Source organism: Saccopteryx bilineata, chromosome 1 (assembly GCF_036850765.1).
Source record: "Saccopteryx bilineata isolate mSacBil1 chromosome 1, mSacBil1_pri_phased_curated, whole genome shotgun sequence".
NCBI classification, from domain to species: domain Eukaryota; kingdom Metazoa; phylum Chordata; class Mammalia; order Chiroptera; family Emballonuridae; genus Saccopteryx; species Saccopteryx bilineata.
The window spans coordinates 240,437,798-240,459,588 of NC_089490.1; the positions used below are offsets into that span (position 1 = coordinate 240,437,798).

Genomic DNA, 21,791 nt, shown 5'->3' on the forward strand with positions numbered 1-21,791 from the left:
GATTGGGGTCAGGCTGAGCTCGCTGCCGAGAAAACCGGGGCAGGAAGCCGGGAACGGGTACCGTAATCTCAAATGAAGAGCGCACTCCCGATCCCGGGCTGGGGGACCTCGGGGCCAAGCCCCTAAGAAGCCGGGAGATGGGCGGGGCGGCGCCCCTCCCGGAAGGCGGTTCTTAGACCCAATCCAGCGAATGCTGGAGTGGCCACAGCACCGAAAACAGGAAGATGCCAGAGGCACTGTCCTCGCCGGCTGGTGCTGGACTTTGGGCTGGAGGGGCAGGGTGTGTAGCAGGCCAGAAGAGGCTCCGATTTCCCCAGAAGGAAGGTGTGGACACAGATAACTGGGACTGGGATTTGGGGGCAACATGAGGAGGCTCGTGCACCACCTAGCTCCTTGACCTGCCATCTGGGCTGATGGGCTCAGGAGCTTCCTATCCAAGAACCAGCCTCACATGGGCTGAGCATGGAAAAGGCTACCTCCTCCCTGATGGAATCTGTGCTCTGTGAAGAGTGAGGCACAGCCCGAGCCCCCCACCCCATGAGGGGACCTGGAACTGTAAGCATCCACTGGCTTCCCTACAGCACTGACCGGGGATGATGGTCTTACCAGCTCTCCCAGTGCAGGGCAGGCCTCCACTGAGCAGAAGCCTAAAATACACACACAGCCAGCCCACTACGGCATCCCATTCCCAATGGCCCCCTCCTCCAGGGAGCCTCCCTTCTTGGCATATGAAGCGAGGCCTGAGGTTCCAGGGATGAACATGGACTTCGGTGCAAATCACCTGTGTCATGGAAACAAGACCTTACCATGCCTACTTCCTGGTGGTGGGGACTAAGCAAATGATTGCTAAGTACTGGTGTCACTGGGTGAGCAGTGTGAGAGCTGAAGAGGTCCCACAGACCTCTGCACAGAGGCCAAGGCAGGGCCATGGCCCTGTGCTGTTTCCAAGGAAGAAGAGGGGACAGAGACAAGCTGTGTCCCTTGGTCCTCAGGGTCAGGGCCTCACTCCAGGAGCCTCTGTCTCCCTGGGCATCTAGGAAATTTCCATGATGCCAATGGAAGAGAAAACACTAGTAGGCACCCAAAGCCTGTTCCTGCCAGGGACACTTCATGAGGCCAGGGGACAGCCATGTATCTAAAAGTCCAAAATCTGATACTATCTCTGTAGATACTATAAAAACACAAAGACATGGACAGTCAGTATGCGGATGAAACACGTGTTCTGTGTATGTTTCCTAGCCCTCCTGTGCCAGGCACTGTGCCGGGTGCTGTCCCCACAGTGGTTCCTGGGACTGGGGCAACAGGGCGTCACCCCCTAGAGCACCCTTTCTAGCAGCAAAAGTGTGGAGGCCACCCTTATGTCTCTCAACAAGAACATGGACAAATAAATGAGAGAAAATGAGCCACAGGTCCACCTGCCCACAGAGATGACTTCACAGCTTTGACCTCAAGCAAAGGAATAAGACGAAGCAGAGAGCATGCATGTCTGTCGGGTGGACAGGAGGATGTGGACGACCACATGTTGTTTAGGAATTCGTAAACGTGCAGTGATGTGTCACCGACAAGAAAGGGAGTGAGACACAGACTCAAGGGGCATGTCGCCTTTGTGGGGGTTGGGGGTCATGATAGGAGAGGGGTCACAGGGGCTTTCAAGGCATGTACAACAGCCTGGTCCTCAAGTGGGAGATGTTAATTCTGTCCTCTTTCAGCTGAACGTACATGAAAGGTGCCAAGCATGTGCTGCTCCCTTCCTCTGGGGAGAGTCCACGCAGATGGCATGGCTCATGGAAAGTCCCCGGTCCCAGGCCAGGGGTTTCCATGACTTCCCAGCCAGCAATGGGAAGGGGTCACCTCTCTGCTGCCAGAACAGATGTTTTCAGGCTCTGGAATCCCCCAACCCCAGCCTCTGCCCTTAGAGGGCAGCTTCTCCTTCCCCAAAGAGGCCAAAGTGGGGATCCAGGGGGCACCCTGGCCTCGAACCAGCTGGGTTGGAAATCACAGTGGACAGCCACAAGCTCACACAGACACTCCTCCCTGGGGCTCCCAGCTCAGGAACACCTGCCTGGTTCCCAGAGGAGGCCATACTTCTCTCCTGACGCCGGTCTGCTCTAGAGCACCAGGTGTCGGCACTGGAACCAGGCGTGTGCTGGGAAGAGCCTGAGTTGGACCACCCACTCAGGCGGCTGGGCCTCTGCCTCTGGCTGGTAGACCAAAGCTCCACCCACACCCAGTAGTCTCAGTGGACTAGGAGTCCAGGGTTCTGCCTTTCAGTACCTCTTTAGGTCTGTGACCTTGAGCAAGTCACTGTCCTCTGGATCCAAACCTTGACTGCAGCGCTTTTTGTACAGAGCGGCTCAGCCCTGGCCTCAGGCGACCTGCAGGGGGTAAGAGAATAGCCTCTCCCTCACCTGCAGTGAAGGGCCTGCAGGCCTGCAAGCTTTGGGGTTTTTGAAATGGAGAGAGGCCCTGCCGGGTCAGGAGAGGAGGCTGCAGTCTATATTGGTCCCAGCAACCTCTCCTGGGCTTCAGTAGCTTGGTCACCCACCTGGAACAAAACTGCCCCCCTGGCTGTCCCGCCCAGAGTCTGCAGGGAGTCTGACTCACTATGTGGGGGGCCATTGGGGCTAATGTTTAACTGACTCCCTCCCTGCGGGGCACTTTATCACTGGGAGCCCTGCGCACTGGCCCGCTGCAGGTGGGCTCCGGACAGACAGTGCTTACTCCCTGCCCCTGGAGGAAGGGACCTTGTCAGGGAGTGGGCTGTAGCTGGGCTTCCAAGGGCTTGGAAAGGCAGGGGCCATGCCAGGTGGCACCAGGACTATCTCCTGCAGAGGGGCGCCCACTGGCCGTTGTGTGTGTGGGTGTGCCACAGACACCACCCCCCAGAAGTCCCCACCCCACCACCCAGCCTGACCAAGAGCCTGCTGTGAGAGGGAGACCCCACATTTGATGTCACTTTCACATGTCCCTGGGGTAGGGCTATATTGGGACTCCTCAGGTGCAGGTGCAGGGCCCTGACCCCCCGGGCTGGGTCCCTGTGGAAAGCAGCTGGTTAAATTCTATTGATGCAAGCCTGATCCCAGAAAGAGGCCACCCCCAAAACCGGCTGACCTGGGTTCTGATTTCCAGTCTGCGGCCACCCAGCCCTGTAACTGAGGGTGATGAATGACTTAAACTCTCTATGCCTGCATTCCCTCCCCTGTCAAGCCGAGGTCACAGTGTCTATCTCTCAGGTCGTTGTGAGAATGGAGTGATATGGCTCTGATAAAGCCCATGGAGTCCTATCTATTGTTGTTAAAGGAGTAACCGAGGGTAGGGACTCTGACTCTGGGTTAAGTCCTGGGTCCTCCGTTTACTGGCTGGGGACCATGGGAAGGCATTAACCTCTCTGTGCCTCGCTTTTCCCATTTATAAAATGGGGATCGTCCTGGTACCTTTCTCAGAGGGTGGTTGTGAAGGGTGAATGAGTTAAGCATACCCAGCGGTGCCCACATGTAGTGAATGTGCTGTCACTCAGTCGGAGGCCCAGCTCCTGTGTCCAGCCACGGTGAGAAGAGACTGGAGGGAATTGTGACTCTCCAGACACCATCCCTCCCACCTGGGCCCCCTCCGTGGCTGCAGCTAAAATGTCAGCCCCTCCCCCCCTACGAACTTGCTCTCCACTCAAGCTGCCTGGTGCCAGAGCCTCCTCCCCTGGCCCACTCTGGGTCTCACAGGCTCTGTCTTTGCCCTATGCCATTGTCCTCACAGGAGGTGGGTCAGTCTAGCCCTGCCCCAAAGCAGGAAGGACCTGTGGCCCTTCCCCAAAGGGCCCTCACCTTGGGTGTGTGCAGCACGCCCCACCCCCACCCCCCCACCCCCCCCCGCCCACGGGCACTCTGCTCCCCTGATGTTTGTTTTGAGTCAGGCCCAGGGCTGGCCTCCCATCTTGTAGGGCAGGGTGGGGACACCAATCTGCCAGGACCCCAGGTTACTGGTCGACTGGTAGAACTGAGATTTGGCTTTGAAACCTGGCAGGGCCCAGTTCTCCCAAAGAACTGGGGCAAAGCAAGGAGACCAGGCTTTGGACCCAAACCAGCTGGGAGGAAGCAGAGAAGGGGGGTTTCTGTGACTGCCTGGGCACGAAGCCCACCTCCCACCTCCATCCTCTGTGGCACAGAGCATCCCAGCTGTGTGTGTGAATGACTGGGCGTGCCTAAGGATTTCTGGGTACAGTAGAAATTGTGTTCTTTGTGCATGTGTCCGCCTTTGTGCCCACCGAGCTGTTTGCAGCAGGAGCCCCGGGCATATTGCCGCCCCTCACCCCCTGAGACAGCCCATTGCTGGTCCCTTGATGGCTGGCAGCCGAGTGTCCAGTGCCCAGCTACAGACCCTGCCCCCGCGAGTAGCTGGCCTGCACTTTGCACCCAGCTCCTGGCATTTATGGCTAACAATACGCTGGGGGTAGAGGGCGGAACAGGGACACACAGATAGGTAGAAGGGGGCTCCTCCTCCCCTGGGATCAGAAAGCCGGGGGCCCAGGTTCAGGGACCAGACATTTCCTTTTTGAGCTCACCTCAGAAGTCTCCGCGGAGTGTGGGGACCAGAGAGGCTGCCTCGGTCTCCCCGCCCCCTCCCCCAGCAAGCCGGCACTCCTCACTGGACCCTGGGTGCAGATATCGGTAGAATGGAGAAAGGACGTGACCCAGAGGATAGGCCACTGCTTCCCCGTCTCGGGGGAGGAGGGCAGGGGGGTGAGAGAAGAGGAGAGTGAAGGAATAAGTGGGACAAGCGTGCACGCGGGTAGAAGCCAGCCAGTGCGGAGGGAGGAGGGAGCCCCCAGGGACGATAGAAGGCGCCACCTGGTGGCCAGGTGCAGAACTGCCCTGTGCCTGCAGGACCCGGGGTTGGGGCAAAGAGCTCCCCGACCTCTCAGCCAGGTCAAGAACATTAGCGGAGAAAGGGAGAGGAGTCCAGCTTTAAAGAGGAAGGGGACTGTGAAATCAGGTGGGACGGGCTCTTGATGGCTGGGGTCTAGGAATCTGGGGTCATTTCCAAGGTCAGGGCTTGGGTGTGTGAGGTCCCTGGGACTGGGCAGAGGGTTGCCAGCGGGGCCTGAGCCCTCATTCTACCGAGCTGCCAACTGGAGCCACCACAGCCCTCTCTTCACAGACTGCCCAAGACGCTGGTGACACTGGGGTTTTAATGAGAGACCACCGTGTCTGTGGCCACTCTGCACGTCATAGCAGCAGTGGAGGGTATGGACAGAGGTGGAGGGGAGGTCTTCAGACACTGGCAGCTCTCCTCTGTGTGCCTGCTGACCCCAGTTCCGATGGAGGAGGTGCTCAGGCTGGAGGGGGTGGCAGGATGCTGGGGGCGAGGTGCAGAGACTTGCAGAGGCAGGGCCAGAGCCAGCACAGAAGGTGGCCTGTGGGGGCAGAGAGGCAGCAACCATCAGTCCCGGTGACCTGTGTGCATTCGGATCCCTGACCTACTGGAAACTCACGCAACCCGGGGACTTCCCACCCCAGCACTCCCTGGCCTGCACCATCACCCACAGGGGCTCCCCACAAAGCCCTCTTCCTCATCCCAGCCCCTGTCACTGCTCCTGCACACTGACTCCTCCTCACTGACCCCACCTTCTCGCACATGCCCTCGCTCCCAGAAGGTCTCATAGGGCTTAATGTTGCTGCTTGTCCCATCTCCCCAGAGAGCGGAAGATTTCATCTTCTCTGAATGGACCCTCCCACACACTGGAGGGGCAGGGACCGAAGTGTGGGACACTTTGCAGGATTCGCCTGGAAGTATTTAAAAAGTTTAGACTTTTCTGAAAGTCGGAGCCAGAGGGTTCTGGGGGGTCATCTAATCCAGGGGGTCCTCCTGTGTCAGAACCACCTGGAGGCTGTCCCCATCCAGATTTCCATTCTACTCAGAGGTCCTGGGTGGGGCCGTCATTGGCACCTCAGGTGGTGCCCAACCGCTGGTTCCAGAACCACTGGGACCTCTGGTTGTAGGTGAAGGAAGATCTATAAGTGACGTGTCCACGGCCTCAGGGGGCTGAGCCTGGACGGAACCCACGAATGCTGAGCTCATCGGCCGTCCTGCCCACCTTGTCCTGGATGCCTGTCACCCTTTAGACCCAGGCGGACCCCCGAGAGGAGGGACGCGGTCTCCAGGTACCTCTACTGTGCCGTCGGAGACTTGGCGGCATCGAACATCTTCTTCCGGCCCTCCATCCCGGACATGGCCTCCACGTTCTTCCTCCAGTCTCCCACCTCCACCGGCCGCTCCTGCGTGTGGGTGGGCCACACGCGCACATCAGAGACTTATGGGCCTAGCCATGCTGCGGCTCCACAGGAGACCGACTGGGAGTTACAGGCCCCCAGCCCAGCCTTCCCTCCCACTCAGCAGCCCGAGGCCACCTCTCCTAAGAAGACTTCCTCCCGCTAATTTGGCTCCCTTCCCGTTAATCTGCGTACTGCCTGGTCCACTTCTTCTCAGGATGACCTGCTGTTTTCTTTCCTTGATGACAGAGGGCAGTCCCCCCCCCCCCCCCGTCAGCCTAATTTCCACATTCTCTGGGTGTTTTACGCCTTGGTCTGGCTTCCCTATGTCCCCCTGTCCTTCCTCCTCAGACTGGCAGCAGTTGGGGGGGAAGGGACCAAGTGTTCTCTCTCCTGAAACAGAATGGTAAGACTTCATCCCTGACCTCCCTGAGGCTTCTAGAATGTTCTAACAGCAGCTTCTGTGCCTGCCTGGGGCTGTGAGGAGTTGGCAGGTGAAGGCTGACTGGGAGAGGGGGGACATCTCCTCACCTTCTCAGAGTCTTCCTTCTTCACAGACTTCAGGTTGGCCCTCAGGTCCATGGACACATTGTGCTTGGAGCCCAGCAGGGCCCGCAGCATGGCATCGGCTGAGACGCGGACCCGGCGCAAGGTCGGGCGCTTGAACTTCCCGCGGAGGTCTAGCACCTTCAGTTTCAGGTCCTTAATCTGCAGGAGGGGAGGGGTCAGGGCTCGCCAGAGGGGGCACAGCATGGGCAGCCTTCCTGAGGATCTCAGCCAGAGCAGGGTGTTATTAATAGGCAAGTGTGGTGTGTGAGGGGCCAGCTCCTGTTAGACCAAAGGGCGTGTGGCTGGTGGGAGGGCATGTTAGGCTTTTCATCTGTATGGTTATAGTCTGTCTGCCATCTCTAGCCCCGTGGGGCCACTGTCAGGAGGACAGAGAGTCCTGCGGAGTGGCCACCTCCAGACCCAGCTCTAGCATCAGTGTCCCTCACTTCCTCCACCTGCATGACTGCCAGGCTCACCTCCCGGGTGTTGTGGTGGCATTTGGCCTCGATGTCATATCTCTCCTCGTCCACCACCTCTGCCTTAGCATGCAGTTCCCGGCACAAGTCCTGGGGGAGCAGGGGCCAGAGGAGGGGAGCGTTCAACCTCCAGCCTCCCTCTTCTGCCCCCCTCTAAGCCCTGGGCCCCCTCCCAGCTCCTTTGCAGGGCGAGCTGTATGGACAGGAGCAGATGAACCCCCTACGTCTGGGGTTCATGACTGTGGACAGCTCGGCACAGAAGCTCTGTGTCTTCCTTTCTGATGGTGCTTGTTTCCTTCAAAAAGTTTCCTTGTGGTAAAAATAATATATACTAACGGTAGACACTTAGAAAATGATGTATCAAACAAAAATTGTAAAATAAAAATAACTAGCAAGGCCACCACTGGGAGGTCACTGTGGCTCAAGTTTCGACATCCTTCCTTCCTTTCTGTTCTCTGCAGCTGCTGGTGTCTGAACGGTTGTCGGTGTTTTAACAATGTTAAAGACCCCTCTGTCGGTAAGGACGGGCAAGTCTTTGGAGAAGTGGGGCTTCCCAAGTCCTGCCCACCTCCTCAAGCAGCACCGTCCACACCAGGGGTCCCCAAACTTTTTACACAGGGGGCCAGTTCACTGTCCCTCAGACCGTGGAGGGCCAGACTATAAAAAAACTATGAACAAATCCCTATGCACACTGCACATATCTTATTTTAAAGTAAAAAACAAAACGGGAACAAATGCAATATTTAAAATAAAGAACAAGTAAATTTAAATCAACAAACTGACCGGTATTTCAATGAGAACTATGGACCTGCTTTTGGCTAATGAGATGATCAATGTCCGCTTCCATATATGTCACTGCTAGCCATAACAAGTGATATGACGCGCTTCTGGAGCCGTGACGTGTGCATTCCGTGTCACCGGAAGTAGTACTGTTTGTGAGTGACGCCGCGCTTTGCAGCGCCGCCACATACTGTGCTCCTCTTACCACCAGTGAAAGAGGTGCCCCTTCCGGAAGTGCGGCAAGGGCCAGACAAATGGCCTCAGGGGGCCGCATGCGGCCCGCAGGCCATAGTTTGGGGATCCCTGGTCCACACTGTTCATCCACACTATCATCCATATGTGGCACTGCCTCAGCCCTGCCGGGACCCTTGGCTGAACCTGTCAGGTGGGCTCTCACCCCACAGGGATTATGAAGATGGAATGAGGAGAGAACTGCATGTGAGTTACAAGGCTGGGAGCGAGGTTGGATCAGACTCCTGCCCCCCCATCTGTGGTGCCCCTGGCCCAGCCCCACCCCCAGCTGCTCGGCTAACCTGCAGGGCACTAAGGGACAGGCCACGGGTCTCCAGCTTGGGGATGCGCTCCGCCAGGTAGCGGGACTTCTCAGCCTCACGCTCCTCCTGCTCCTGGTCCCAGCACTCCTTGGCCTTGGCCAGCATCATGCTCTGGACAGGACAGAGCCCAGTGAGCTGGGGCCCACAGGCAGCGGGGCCTGAGGGGAAGGTAGACCCCAGGCTGGCCGGTTCTGGCTTCAGCGGACCCTGCGGGTTTCGTATTCTCACACTCTAACAGCGTGTGACCAGGATGGTCGCTGAGTGTGCAAGCATGGCCGCTGGCCGCATGAGGACAAGCACTGCGTGACCACACACCCTGAGGTCCCCAGACTTGATTTTTCCCTCCCAGGTTCCTTCTACCCACTTGCATCTGTTTTGCCTACAAAGCTCCAAGGAGAGCAGCTCTTACCAGAACAAAGCCTATCCCTCTGCCCACCATGGGTTTCCCACCCTGCAGCTGGTCACAGCCACCTCTCAGGAAGCCGCAGCTGCCAGGACTGCGCGGGTCCAGGTTCCTGCCCCGAACCCTGGCTCCCGGTCTCACCTTCAACAGGAGCTTGCGGGAGGCACTTATCTTGGATTTTCCCTGAGGGGAGAAGGGGAGAAACAGGGTGAGGCGGAGGCTGCAAAACCAAAACATCTGGGCCAGGCCGGGAGGAGCACCAGCCAGGGTCACTGTCATCACCCAGAGTCCTTGCTTTGGGGACCCTGCCAAGCTCCTCTTGGTGACTGCACCCAAATTCTCCAACTAGACAAGGTGGCAGTCAGCTCCCTGGACCTAGAGGCAGAACCTCATTTCTAGTTCTGCTGCGGCCGGAGTCCTGGGTCACACGGCCTCTGTCTGTGGCACTGCCCTCTTCATCTATAGAGCAGGGGGCTGAGACCCAACTGACTTAAGTCAGAGTCATTATGAACCACATGAGACAGCAGGCAGGAAGACTCTTTGGAAGCCACGGGTAGGTGCGTGTTTAGACACCATGGATGGTAACATTCCGGCACCTGTGCTGGGCAAGCTCTCAGAGTGGGGAACCGAGTGCTCCATGCTGGATGAGGGTACAGGGCACAGAAGGGGTGCTGGCTCACACCCAGCTCAGTTGCTGTCCCACTTTCCAGTGACCTTGTATACTGGGTATGCCCCTCCCCAGACCCTGAGAAGCCCCGTGTCCAGAATGTCCACCCAAGGTTTCTATTCTTTTGGGTATTTGCTCAGCCACTTGGGCACCCCCCTCCCTGGGCCTTGACCCAAGCTTTCTCTCATCTCCTCCAATGCCCACCCCACCCCCCTTCACCAGTCTGAAGGACAGACACCCCAGCCTCACTCACTTACCTCTCTTCAGGCGGTCGCCACAGGAGCACCAAGGAGAGAGCAAGAGACAGAGCATGAATAGTGTATGTTATTCCCACAGCTGCAGAGCCGTGCAGGCAAGCTTGGGCAGGAGGTATGGTGACAGACAACAGAGCACCAGAAAGAAACCAGGCCTCTGGCGGGGGACCAGTACAAGGGTCCCAGCAGAATAGAATAAAAACCTGTGACTCTCTGGGCTACTGGAGGCTCTTGTTGGGAGGTGCTTCCCATTGTGGGTGGGGCTGGGGGTCAGGGAAGCCTGGACATGAGGTCCTTCAGTGAGAAGCTTCCTTCTCTGGGCTCGCGGGGACCTCCCCAAAGCTTCATCTATCTGTGGGCAGTCCCAAAGATAGAAACCGTGGCCTGGCATGGTCAGTGCAAACAGACTCCAGAACACACCAGGAAGATCTCCCCCAGGCCATCTGGAGGCATGACTTCTGCTCAAAGGCCCAGAGGTGTTTGGGGACACTGGGGGCTCAGTCATTGAGAGCCATTTAGGATCTAGCCTTCTGGGCAACTGCTTGTGGGCAGGGTAGGTTTGAGCAGATGGAGCTCAACTCTGGGGCTGAATTCTGCTGCAAAGGAGCTTGCCCCCAAAGCGCTGGATGGGGTGGGACTACTCACACTTCAGGCATGGTGGCGGTGGGGCAGCACCTGGGGGCAGAGAGGAACCATTGAAGAGGGAGGTTACAGGTCCACTACCCCCCCCACACACACACACACACACACATACAGGCAGAGAGTCAGACAACAGAAAGAAAAACCAGGCAGAATGGGTTCCAGCGGGTCCGGATGGAATGGGCCCTGGGCTTTCATCCAAGGGTACTGTTCATGCTCTGTGCAGAGTAATTGTGCCGGCTGGTCACCTGGAGGGCAGCGTGGCTGGTACCCCGGGCGGGGCAGTAAGGAGGCATAGCTGGGGGTTGAGCCCGGAGGCAGGGCAGACCCGTGTTCTGACCTTGACCTGCCTGCACCCTGACCTTCTCCCGGCCAGGTGACCTCCCTGAAGAATTAGGGGCCAGGGAACTCATTTCCCACTTACCACGTAGCTCTTGAACCCTTTGTTTGAACCAAAATCCAAGCAAAACAAAACCCATCCTTTCCAGGGGATAGCACTGGTTGTAGAGCTGTCCAGGGGGGCTCACATCCTCTGTGAGGACCGCTGGCCATGGAGACAGTTTGAAGCCCCTGACCAGGGAATCCTGGGCCCCCTTTACCCTGGCAGTTTGGAGGCCCAGGCCATAGCGGGATTCTCGAGGCTGCCAAGGAGGCATTCCAAAGCCAGACCTGACCTGCCTCTTTCCTGGATCCTGGATACGGGGGAGGGATGGGGTTGTGTGCAAGGTCAGGGGAGGGAGGAAGACAGCTGGTGACCGCAGGTATGCGGGGCAGGGGAGTCCTGAGCTGGGTCACAGGGTGAGGGACTGGGGACCAGTGTGGTTGGGACGGAGGAAGCATAAGCTCAGGAGTCTAAGGTCCAGGAACCTGGTCTGAGGCAGGGAGTGCAGAACCCATGGCTACCTGTCTCTGCCTCAACACCCTCCTTTCCCTCGCTGCCCACAAAGCATGCCCCCAATCCCCTGAGCAGCTGGTCCGCCTCTCCTGAGCCTCCCATCAGAGACCCTCCGGCTCCAGCACTGCTTCTGTTTTGTGGTGGGGGGGGCAGCCTGGAAATGGGGGTGACCCCAGAGTCTCAGCTGTCACCCTGGGCACAAAGGGAGAGGTAGGCGCCAATCCCCCTGTACATTCCCGAGATGTTTGGCTGAGATGGGAGCCTCTCACCAGCTGTTGGTGCTGAGGGCCCCGCTCCTCCAGAGAATACTGAGAAAGTCCAGAAAGAAGCCCTGGCAGTGTATCCATCCAACATCATTACCCTCTCAAGGTGCAGCCCAGTGAGGCTGCTGTCTCTTTCTTGGGATGCTCCTCCCCCACTGAGTATGTGGCCATGCTCACGCCTGCCTCAGAGAGCCCCCTGTCACCAGTGTGGGGCCCACCTGCCCCAGCTGGTCCAGGCCTTCTGCCAAACTCCGGGACCCGTCCTACTGACAAATGCCAGGCCAAGGGGTCCCCAGACTGTGTTGTGACGTCCAGCAGATGGGACCCTTGACAGGTCCTGTGGAAGACAGGCAGAGACCCGATAGCGGCTCAGGATGCAGATAGCAGCGAATGGGAGGTTGGACTCCAGCATTCCTTGTCCCCTACCACCAGCCAACAAGGAGATAACCAGAAAACCCACAGGGAGGGAGGGAGCCGGTGCGACTCAGAGCCAGGCTCCCCCTTCCCTGAAGCTCCATGCAGTGGACGGTGGACTGGACGGAACAGCAAGGAGACTGTGAGTGTGAATGGGTAAGTGCGTGCATGCGTGTGTGCCTGTGTATGTGGGGAGAGGAACTGGTCTCTTTGCACCTGCTAATCCAGACACGCATTTTAAGCCTGCCTTCTGTTCTTCCTCCTGCTCCCCACCCTTGACCTTGGGCCCAGTTCAAGGGCATTGGGTCCTCCTTGATTGGCCAGTAACTAGTGTCCTACCTGAAGCCTGTGGCTATGGGCGCACACCACAGCCCTGTCCATCTTGAGCTCTGAACAATAAAGTCTGATCTCAGAACAGCTTCAGGGCCATCTCCAAACCTGGTGGGAGGTGCTGCCCGGAGCCCCCACAGCAGACAGAGACCCACCCCCTGCACCTGGCGGTGGAGCTCCCCCAGAAGGTGCGCACAGATTCCCATGCTGCCACCCCAAATGCCAACACCATCTGCTCCTGCTCCTCACAGGCAGGAGCGGGTGCCTGGGGGTTGGCAGTCTGCCCTAACCTGCTCTTGTCCTGCTGTCCAGATGTACAAACAAAGGGAGCTAAGCCCGTCCCTCAGAGACAAAGAAAAAGAGGCAAGAGGTTTCCTAGGTCAGGGGCACCTGGGGTCCAGTCTCCCAGGCTCCAAAGTCCCCCTCACCAGACCACCTTCTCTTCTGTTGTGGACATCACACCCTTTTATTGCCCACCAGGTTCTTCCTCAACTCCCACAGGCAGCCCCCACCCTTGATCCTCAATGCTGTCCCCTCCCCAGGGCCTCTTCTCCTTCCTGGGACCTGCTGGGTGGCCCTGGTGTGAAGACAGAGCCCACTAGGCTGTGCCTGGGGCTCCTGGTGCAACTTGTGTGAAGCCCTGCTCATGTCTCTTGGCCTCAATGGGCAGGAGAGGTGCCATCCTCCAGGCAGGCCACTGTGGGAGGGTTCAGGGGCTGCTCCACCAACAACCAACTGAGTGCACATGCAAGAGGTGCCTTCTTCCATCTCCAAGCCTCTTCCCCTGCCCCCAGCTGATTTGCCCAACGCCCCGCCCAGGGTCTCTTGGAGGAGGGGGGGGGCTCCACCTGGATCTGAAGTTCCAGACTGCAGACACTCACCTGGTTCAGCGTCTGGGAGCTGGGTTCTGTGTTCTGTGGTCCAGGGCAGACTGGGAGGGCTCCACGGAGGAGAGGCTATGAAAACTATGGCCTGCCGCAACTGGCCAGTAAAAATAGAACAGACCCGCTGGACCTCCCACCACCCCCTCCCACCAACACTTCCCAGAGCAGACACACACACCACACCAGAGCAGGCCCATGGGCTTGCAGTCACATGTAGGGGGCTCAGAGGGCACGCAGACCCTGTGCACACAGATGTCACCAGCCAAGTGACACCAGCATCGCCCAGGGAGCCGGGAGCCAAAGATGGGGGAGAATGGACAGGCAGACCTGAAGGGGCCAGAGCAGACTGGGGGGTGGAGGGGCACTGTCTCAATAACATTCCCTCTTTTACAAGGAAAAGGAAAAGTGGGCACAGGCCCTGAGCCCACGCTCCACATCTTTGGGGGGCTCTTGTAGTGTGAGCGCACCGTAGGCAGATCAGCTAGTGTCCAGGGCTGAGCAGGTGCGGCCACAGCTGCCCACAGAAGTCTGAGGGTCCGCGGATGCCCTACTCCCCTCTCCAGGTGGGTCTCCAGGAATTGGGGTTTCCTAGGTTCACCCCACATCGCCAGGCCTGGCCCTTGGTGAAACCATCTCCCCTCCCCCACCCTTCCTTTGTCCCCAGCCACATGCTGACGGTGCACCTGTTTGCAGGGTATTTTTAGGATGGTTGATGAACACATAATACCCACCCTATAGTCAGAGAAAGACAATGCCTGCTATGTTAATCCTCTGGCTATTATTGTCCGTCATCTCATGGGGCAGAGCCCAGGCTGGGCCAGGACAAGCGGGGTACTGACTCCTCTTGGAGGCCAGGAAGAGGCCTGGAGAGCAGCAGGAGGTTAGGGAGCTGGAAGGGTCCCCTGTTTGGTGGGGGAGAGAGCTGGCAGAGGGGTGCCCTGAGGAGACAACCATAGTGCCCAGGGAGGGAGGAAGGCCTCACCTTCTAGACACTCATTCTGGGACCCAGCAGAGGCAACATTGTGAGGCTCTGGTCAAGCCAACATGGGGAAGCCTCCGTGTTGGAAGGCGGCCAGGAGAAAGGCCAGAGTCTGGGATGTCATGGGGGCCACAGCACAGGATTCCAAGTGGAAGAGCATGGATAGAAAACCAAGGCTGGGCACCAGGCAGGGGCAGCTGGAGTCAGAGAAGGACTTCAGGGCCTGGGCCTGAGTTGCCTGGCGTTGACAGCATTGCTTATTATGTTTATAACTTGTATGAGCACTTCCTTACAGATCCTTCACAGACACACACAAAAAAACCCGAATTATCTGAATCCTGTTTTGTGAGCAGGAAAAACAAGGAGAGCAGACTGACCAATACGAGAGCAAGAGATGGATGGACCACCCAGAACACGTACGTGGTCAGTGTGACCTGTCAGGCAGACCCCTACCTGCACGGGAGTCATGGACTTGGAGGGTCTTGCATGGGCTTCCTCCCCAGGCTCTGCTGGGGCAGAGAGGGGTTGGAGTCCCTGTCCCTGGTCCAAGAGTCCCCTCCCAGGACTTGGGAGGCCACAGGGGCAGGGAAGGAAGTGTCTGGCCCAGGGAGCTAAGCCTTGGAAAGCTATGCGTGGGTGAGGAGTGAGGGCCCCATCAATCACTCTATGGCTGCCGGCACCTGTCTGCCCAGCTGCCCGGAACTGTCTGAAAAGCGAGGAGCCCAAATAAGCGGGTGACCAGGCCCAGCAGCTCCCCTCCCACCACAGGCTGGCCCCTGCCGCTGGGGCCATGGCCTCAGTAACAGCCAACCACCGTCCCCCTCAGCCTCCTCTACCACCCCCCTCTGAACTGATCCCACCCCCATGTTGCTCCGTGGCCAGGCTTCCCATGGCTGAGTGCTGAGCCGAGGCCAGACCTGGGGCTCAGGCGCCAGAGTGGAAGGAACAAAGACCCAAAATGTCGTCACCCCTCAATTCTTGGCCACAAAAGGGCCCCACCATGGAGATCTCTGGCATTGGAGACACACCACAGAGTGAGTCACACCAGCCCTGACACTCACCAGGAACACTGGCTCTGGGAACCTTCTCAACTTAACCCTTCAGAGCCTCTCTGGCTCCTCCCAACCCCCGTGAACAGGGTAGCTGTTGGGGCCGGAGGGGACCACTGTGACAGGGATGGGGTGCTGTGTAGAGACCTTGGGTGCATCTGCTTGCTGCAAACCCCTAGCAAATGTGATCTCTCAAATAGTCCCACTGAGGCAGGCCCTATGGTTAACCCCATTCTACGGAAGAGGAAACAGGGCTCAGCATGATTAAGCAACATCCCCCAAGGCCCTGCAGCCGAAGGTGGGCAGAGCCTGACCCATCAGTTGCCCCATTATGACAGTCCATGTTCCTCTTTGCAGGCCAGCGTGGTGGCTTCCCCCCAGGAACCTGGACCAGACCGGCCGCGGGCCTCCAAGGCTTCATCTAGCTTATTGCAACGTGAAAACGGGTGACTAATGCTCTAAATTACCGATTCTCTGTACAGCTCAGTGAACATACGTATGTGCTTTGGCTGTGTAAACGGATGGTATTAGCACTGTGTTCAGGGCTGAAGTACCATGAGGAGGAGGTGTGGGCGGGGCCTGGGGTAGGTGAGTGGCAGCTGGCAGGCCCAGAGTTTTGAGGGAGGGGCGGGAGTAAGGGCCTGGTCCCAACAGGCTCTGGGTGAGGGGGTGGGGGTGGGGGGACTGGGGCTGGCCTCTCTCCTTCAAAGACAGCTCCGCACCCTCCCACACCCACCACACTGCCCAAACCTGTTGCCTCGCTTCTGCCTGGAGCTGCCTTCTCTTCAGCCCTGGCCTGCCCACGGGAGTCCTCCTGTCAGTCCAGTGCTGTGATGGAGGAGGGGACCCTCCCCTGACCAGCAGCAAGTCCCCACGGAGCAGCCTGCTGAGCCTTCACACCTAAAAGCCAGGAGCCAGGTCTTGGCAGGTCTTTGCAAACCAGGCTGCTTCTGCGGAAATCCCATAATAAGCAGGTGGGGTCTGGGGCTGACTCTGTAGGGCTGGGGTGGGGGGCACTGAGGTGGAGCGGGAGCTAGCAACCTGGGGCGGCCCACCCTGGAAACAAGCGGCACAACACGTGAGCCCCAGTGAAGCAGGGGCTGGGAGCCCAGCTCCCCCTTCCTGATACCGATCTCCTGCCCCCCCCCAATCATCTGCCAGCTCCCAGCTTGTGAATCTCCGCCCCTGCCCCCGCCCCTCATGCCTAGTGCTCCCTCCCAGCCCAGCCATCATCGTGGGGCTCTGCTCCTGCACCGTGGAACGTGCAGGTTTCCAAGGCAGAATGCTCCTCCCGCCCTTCTATCCGCCGCCTCCATGCTGCCCTCCCTTCCCGCTGCTGGAAGCCACCTTTTCCCGGAGACCTTCCCAGACTCTACCTGTCTTCCTGCCTCAGGACTTCCTGTCTGTACCACTAGCTCGCTGGTTCTAGCCACTCTGTGTCCCCCCACCCCAGAAACGGCCTGGGGGGTGGTGCGGGGCTCCTGCTCTCTGTCTGGCCCTGGGTACTCAGCATGGTGTGGCACAGGGCAGGCCTCTGCTAGCCCCGTGGTTTCCAACCTTCTGGATGTGTCAGATACCTCCCCCCCCCCCCCCGCAGGGCTGAGTAAAACACAGATTTTGAGCCCCACCCTGAGTGTCTGGTTCAGCAGGTCTGGGGTGGGGCTCAGAATTCACATTTCTAACAAGTTCTGGCGAGGAGGGGCGGGATGCCACTGGTCTGGGGACCCTACTCTGAGAACCAGGACAGATAAACCAATCAGAAAAAGACACACACACGCCCACCTGCAGATGCACTCTTTGGGTGAACCCGTGACAACCCTCAGCAGGGTCCTGAGTTGGGGACTAACATCCCAGCACACCTCCTGGCATTGGTCCTTCCCTCCTTGGGCTCCAGACTCAGAGGACCCTGGGGAACCCCAACCCTCTGCCATCTACTCATTCAATTATCTGCTCAGCTGAACCTGGAGGGGGTCCCTGTGTCCCAAGCACTGATCCAGGCCTTGCCTTCACCTCAGCCCTCAGGACACAGCCCCTCACGTTCCCAGTCCCCTCTCCCTGCTTGCACTCAATTCCTTCTTCCAATGCTGTGGACAACGAGGGCCAGAAATTATTTCCTTCTTTGTCAGAGGGATGAACTTAGTCCTGAGGCTAAGCGGAAAGGGTGAGTCAGTGGGGACAGGATCTCAGCCATCCGTGAGGTCAAATCTGTATCTGGGGCCCCCGCTGACCCCAAGAGGAGTCATATGCACAGCTGCCCCTTCCACAAGGTGGGCAGGCACCTGCAAGCCCCCACCCGTGGGTCCCACCGTGAACCTCATGTCTGCTCCTCCTCTGTTCACCCCAGACTTAGAGGGATCCCTGCTTGTTCTCTGTGCCCTAAAATGAGGTCGGAGAGCATGTGGCAAAGGGCACAGGGACAAGGCTGGCTGGGGTCTATCTTGCTCAAGTTCTTATTGCCCAGAGTATCCAGGCACCAGCCATCCTCTTGCCCCAGGGAATAGCAGCCACAGCTAAGAACTGACCTTGACATTGCTGATGAACTGCTGTTCCCTCCAACAATGTGCTCAGACATACATAGCAACAACAGCTGGGCAGCTGGGCCTGTGTTAGCGTTAAACTTAGTCCCTCAGGTCACCCTGAACTGTGACCACCCCCTCCACTCGTGTCCAGGCTGGGGCCAGGAATGTCAGGGTACGCAGGTGCCAACGCACACAAAGGGCTCTGCCTCGCTGCCTGGTGAATGCCCAGCCTCCCTGCCTGCTTCCTTCTCCCACTCCAGTCCTCTCCAAACCCCGGACCTCAGCCGCCTGCTCTCTGAGCATAGCACACACACCTGTCCCCACTCCAGGGCTATTTGAAGGAGGTTTGGGGAGGAATGAGCCAGGGAGAGACACTCTTCATCAGAGGTACTAATGACATTCCATCAAGACCAAAGCTGGGATGATCTAACCTCTCCAAAACTCCAAACGAACCTCTGTCTGAAAGCAGGGCTTTCGTGGGTCCCCACCCCTTTCCACACTGGGGTGGAGGGTGGGGGATGCTGCCTCACGCCACCCTCTGCAGGAAAGAGGAAGCCTCTCTTTGTGGGTGCCCCCCACTCCAGCCCACCCCAGCACAGACACCCAGCCAAACGTGGGGTCACACCACACACTGACGTCTTCTTTCCTTGTCACAAGAGTCACCTGTGGGAGAGTCCACCATGTCCAGCCGGGACATGATGCTGTAGGCACAGGACGACATCCAGAAGGAACTGCTGGACCAGAGGCGGTAGAGCCAACAGAGGCTCAGAGGAGCAGTGGATTGAATCATTTCTCCAGCCAGAGCAGGGAAGGGGGTGGCATCCAGTGGTCACTGGGTGCGCCCACCATGCACTCACTGGGGGAAAGCCAGTTTTACGGAAAGGTGTCCCCGACAAAGGAAAAGGTAGTTGGTGTGTTCTAGTAAATACAGTTGGCTGGTCCTCACTGAGCATGTCGGCTGCACACATGTGAGGAAACAGCTGTCTTGGCTGCCTGTTCATGCTGTGTTGTTTTTATTTGAAAGAATGGCTGGGAAACTATAGGTATTCGGACTTGAACATTGGTAGATATTTTCTCAAACAAACAAACAAAAAATGAACACAGTGGACCTTTGTCTCAAGAAAAACCGCCGAACATATTAGTGGCCCACCACAAAGTCCCAGTGTTTACGGGAAAATGGAAATCTCAGAGAATGTTCACCTGCCATCGTAAACTTGGCAGCTTCCCAAACAGGCAGGTTCTCCAGGAAGACAGATGGTGACAGTAAGGACCACGATGTTTACAAACCACTGCGGAGCGTGGGACACGTGTTTGCATTCAGAGATCTGCATAACTTGGGGCACTGACATTTCCCCCAATGAGCAATGCCCCGAGTGAGAAAACCACGCAAAGGTTAACGGTCCACTGCAAGTGCCAGAGGGACCCCTGCAGGTGAAGCCCCCTGCCCAGGGTTTCAGGTTGCATGCTTGTAGCTGGCCTTCAAGAACCGCCCTCCTGCCCTGTTGAGTTTTGAAAAGAGTAACCCAAGAAGAAGACCCACAATTCTCGGAAAAATCCATTAAAGCACGCCTCTCTCTGCAAGCAGACGTGCATGTCCATGTAAGGCTGGGTATTTTCAACGCCCCTCAGCCAAAACATCTCACCACTGCTTTGGCCGCAGAAGAGAGAGGAAAAGCCTCCTGTCTTCTCCTAAGTCAGCCAGGCAGGAAAGGGGTTTGTTACAATGTGATGCAGAACCACTCTTCTTACTAGCTTCATCTAGTTTGTAATTTTTATCATTTAAGTTTTTATTAATAAGAATTATTTTCCTTATATCAATCCATGTGTATGCTATTTACAACATCACACATATAAAACGATTTTATTCAGGTCAATGTGTGACAGGCTTCTGATTATAATTATTAAGTGAATTACTTTTTTTTAATTCTAGTTTAGCATTGAATATGGTGAATATTGTTAGCTATGACCCACACCCTTCATGGTCTATTCTGTGTTTGAAGTGGATTGTGATTGTTATTATCCTGACTCACTTATTTTATTTATAAAATAAAAATGATCCAGAAACAATGAAGTCTGTTCAATACCAGAAATGAACTGGAAAATCCTTCATCGCTTAAGTCATCGAGTGCAGGTCTGGCCATTGCGGCAAGCTCTGGGGGTTATGTGGTCTCCTGGCTTAATATGATGTCCCTGAGATGGTGACTCGGGGAGATCTGCGCAAGGAATGGGATGAAACAGTTTCCGCCACTATGGTCTTTGCTTCAACCCCAGAAGACCTCATGCGTGTGCATCTTCCAGTGGGAACCTCTGGCTTGACGGGTCTGTTCCCAGGAGCCAGAGAGGAAGTTCTGCTCCTTGCCATCAGAGGGAGTGTGTGTGCATATGTGTGCATGTGTGCACGTGTGTGCTTGTGTGTGTGTATGCACGTGTGAGAGAGAGCATGTGAACGTGACTTCCTTGTGACCCATCACTCCCGAACTGAGACCGTGTGTGTGTGTGTGTGTGTGTGTATGTGTGTGTGTGTGTACTGGGCGTGGCTGCCAGTCTGAGGACGTCCCTTTTCACCATCCCTTCCCCACTGCCTCCACCCAGATGACAGACAGTCACAAGTGTTTCCGGTCCTTGTCCACACAGGGTGATCTGGGTTAGTTCCAGGGCCAAATCTGGGTTAGCTCCAGGGCCATAGCTTGGAGAGCAACAAACATATCCTATCTGATGCAAGTGTTTTGAAATGCCGTTACTATAACCCTGATGTAGCCGCTCTGAAGGTGTTTCTTTCTTAAACTGTGGGCTAGACATTCCCTTGCGGATCTAAAGGGTTAAGTGGTTCCTTTTTTATAAGGTGGAGGGGTGGGGAGGTGGTTAGAAGTTCCTTTGAAAATTTGTGAAATCCAACACATCATTTGGTGTCACAAGCTTTCGCATGCACCCGGTCCAGTGGCTCAGGACCCTTGGAGATGCACTCAGGGGCTTGCATGGGCAGGTTCCAGGAGAAGCCGTGTGCACAGCTGTCTCCATGGACTCATGAGTCCTTCTGGCAGGGAGGGGGCACTGTAGGCCTGCCCCTCTGGGTATGCAGGAGAACACTGAGGAGAAAGAGCCACACTGGAGGGTGGTAGGTGCTGGGAGTAAGTGGACCGCCTCCTGGATCCCCACGCAAAAAAAATGAAGGTCTTAACTACAGAAGAGCGTTCCTACTGTTTCCACTGTTGAAAGATGCTGAGGTTCCCCGACTGCCCGTGAAGACTACGAAGACACGTTATTTCACAGCCAGTGACAAAAATAATATTCACACTCACTCCACCCTCATGTGCAATCCCGTCACACGGTTATGGAGAGGTTCAGCCTGGGGTGAAATGTTCCATTACCTTCCCCCCTCCTGTCACCCTTGATAATTGTGGAGTCTTCATGATTCAGACCAAACTCTAGACAAAAGATGGCCTTCGCCTCCCACTCGTTTGTCTACATCAGTGGTAGTCAACCTACTAGTGGGCGTTCCAGCTTTCATGGTGGACGGTAGCGGAGCAACCAAAGTATAAATAAAAAGATAGATTTAACTATAGTAAGTTGTTTTATAAAGATTTATTCTGCCAAACTTAGCAAAAATCTGACATAAAGTACTTGATAAGTAATTATTATTATATGCTTTAACTTGCTGTAACTCTGCTTTATAAATTTTATAAAGTAAAGTTACTTCCCCACTTTATAAATCACCATTACTGTGGAAGCGGTGGGTGGTTAGAAAATTTTACTACTAACAGATACAAAAGTGGGCGGTAGGTATAAAAAGGTTAACTACCCCTGGTCTACATGAATGTACTCCTCAAACACTTGTGATGCATGCAACATCATGTGCGTTTTGGTGCCAGAAAG

At 56.6% G+C, this 21,791-nt stretch overlaps 1 protein-coding gene and 1 long non-coding RNA gene across 3 annotated transcripts; one reads left to right on the top strand and one right to left on the bottom strand.

Moving 5' to 3' along the window:
• Positions 1-5,164: 5,164 nt before the first annotated feature.
• On the bottom strand, positions 5,165-13,444 carry TNNI1 (troponin I1, slow skeletal type). Of its 2 annotated transcripts, XM_066239244.1 has the most exons (8): positions 13,369-13,444; positions 10,588-10,621; positions 9,167-9,208; positions 8,602-8,733; positions 7,289-7,378; positions 6,795-6,971; positions 6,160-6,269; positions 5,165-5,407 (listed from the first exon to the last, which is right to left on the bottom strand). In XM_066239244.1, the coding sequence occupies exons 4-7, from the start codon at positions 8,728-8,730 to the stop codon at positions 6,162-6,164; spliced, it is 504 nt and encodes a 167-aa protein (XP_066095341.1). In that variant the 5' UTR covers positions 8,731-8,733; positions 9,167-9,208; positions 10,588-10,621; positions 13,369-13,444; the 3' UTR covers positions 5,165-5,407; positions 6,160-6,161. The 2 variants fall into 2 exon arrangements, with proteins under 2 accessions (XP_066095341.1, XP_066095352.1); XM_066239255.1 differs by lacking the exons at positions 10,588-10,621; positions 13,369-13,444 and adding an exon at positions 9,950-9,968.
• Positions 13,445-15,239: 1,795 nt separating this feature from the next.
• Positions 15,240-19,874, top strand: LOC136310530 (uncharacterized). The gene is made up of 3 exons (XR_010726581.1): positions 15,240-15,384; positions 15,757-15,845; positions 18,576-19,874. It is a non-coding gene; the product is annotated as an uncharacterized lncRNA (long non-coding RNA).
• Positions 19,875-21,791: the final 1,917 nt, after the last annotated feature.